Source organism: Eimeria mitis, genomic scaffold, assembly GCF_000499745.2.
Source record: "Eimeria mitis Houghton genomic scaffold, Emh_scaff2313, whole genome shotgun sequence".
NCBI classification, from domain to species: Eukaryota; Apicomplexa; class Conoidasida; order Eucoccidiorida; family Eimeriidae; genus Eimeria; species Eimeria mitis.
The window spans coordinates 5,849-6,811 of record NW_013570645.1 but is presented as its reverse complement, the minus strand read 5'-3'; the positions used below and the strand labels follow the sequence as shown (position 1 = coordinate 6,811).

At 56.5% G+C, this 963-nt stretch overlaps 1 protein-coding gene across 1 annotated transcript in view; it reads right to left on the bottom strand.

The window, feature by feature from the left end:
* EMH_0051930 (uncharacterized protein) overlaps window positions 1–963 on the bottom strand; it is a gene marked incomplete at both ends in the record, with an annotated part of 7,645 nt that overhangs the window by 1,190 nt on the left and 5,492 nt on the right. Inside the window, 2 exon segments of the mRNA XM_013496815.1 lie at window positions 149–238; window positions 551–952. Coding sequence (XP_013352269.1) covers window positions 149–238; window positions 551–952 — 492 coding nt within the window.

Below are 963 nucleotides of genomic sequence, written 5' to 3'. Positions count from 1 at the left end.
AGGTGTATAAACAGCAGCAGCAACAGCAGCAACAGCAGCAGCAGTTGAAGTTGCCCTTGGGATCGGCCGAACTCCTGTCGCTGCTGCAGTTGCTGCTGCTGCTGCTGTTGCTGCTGCTGCTGCTGTCGTTGCAGCAGCAGCAAAACACCTTAACATACTCTGGAAGCACCACCATCAGCTCCTCTAGGGTGTATGGATGCTCAGGGTCAGTTATACACCTCACAGCAGCATACACCTCCTGCAGCAGCAGAAAGCAAACGCAGCAGCACAAATGTTGCTGCAGCACCAACCGCAGCATCTGCTGCTGAAGCTGCAGCTGCTGCAGCTGCTGCAGCTGCTGCAGCAGCTGCTGCTGCTGCAGCAGCGCAGCTCTAGCGGTAACAGCAGCAATAGAAAACAGTTGATACTCCTGAACTAGCGGCAGGAACAGAAGCAGCAGCACCAGCAACTGCTGCTGCTGCTGCACTGGTTCAGCCCTAACTGCTGCTGCAGTTGCTGCTGCAGCAGCTTTCTCCTACTGCTGCTGCTGCTGCAGCAAATATGTAATTACCTGTGCAGTCAAAACTTCCGGGCGAGAGAACAGCCGCGCTCTCTTCTGGTCGATCTGCTGCTCTGTAATACTGCTGCTGCAGCTGCCATTGTTGCAGCATCTGCTGCTGCTGCTGCTGCTGCAGCTGCTGCTACCGTAGCTGCAGCCTCTGATGTCAAGACAGTTAGTGGTGGCCTTGTTGTGCTTCGAGACAGACTGTGGAGTATCTGCAACCACCTCTTTGGGGGCGGCAGGCGCTGCTGCTGCCTCTGTTTCTGCTGCTGCTGCTGCTGCTGTTGCTGCTGCTGTTGCAGCCCGCGCTGGGGACGCTACGGGCACTTCTTCCGTCCCAGCTGCTGCTGCTGCTTTTGCTGGAGCTTTGTGTGTTGCGTTTGATGCTTGTTCAGCTGCAGCAGCTGTATGCTGCGGTGGCT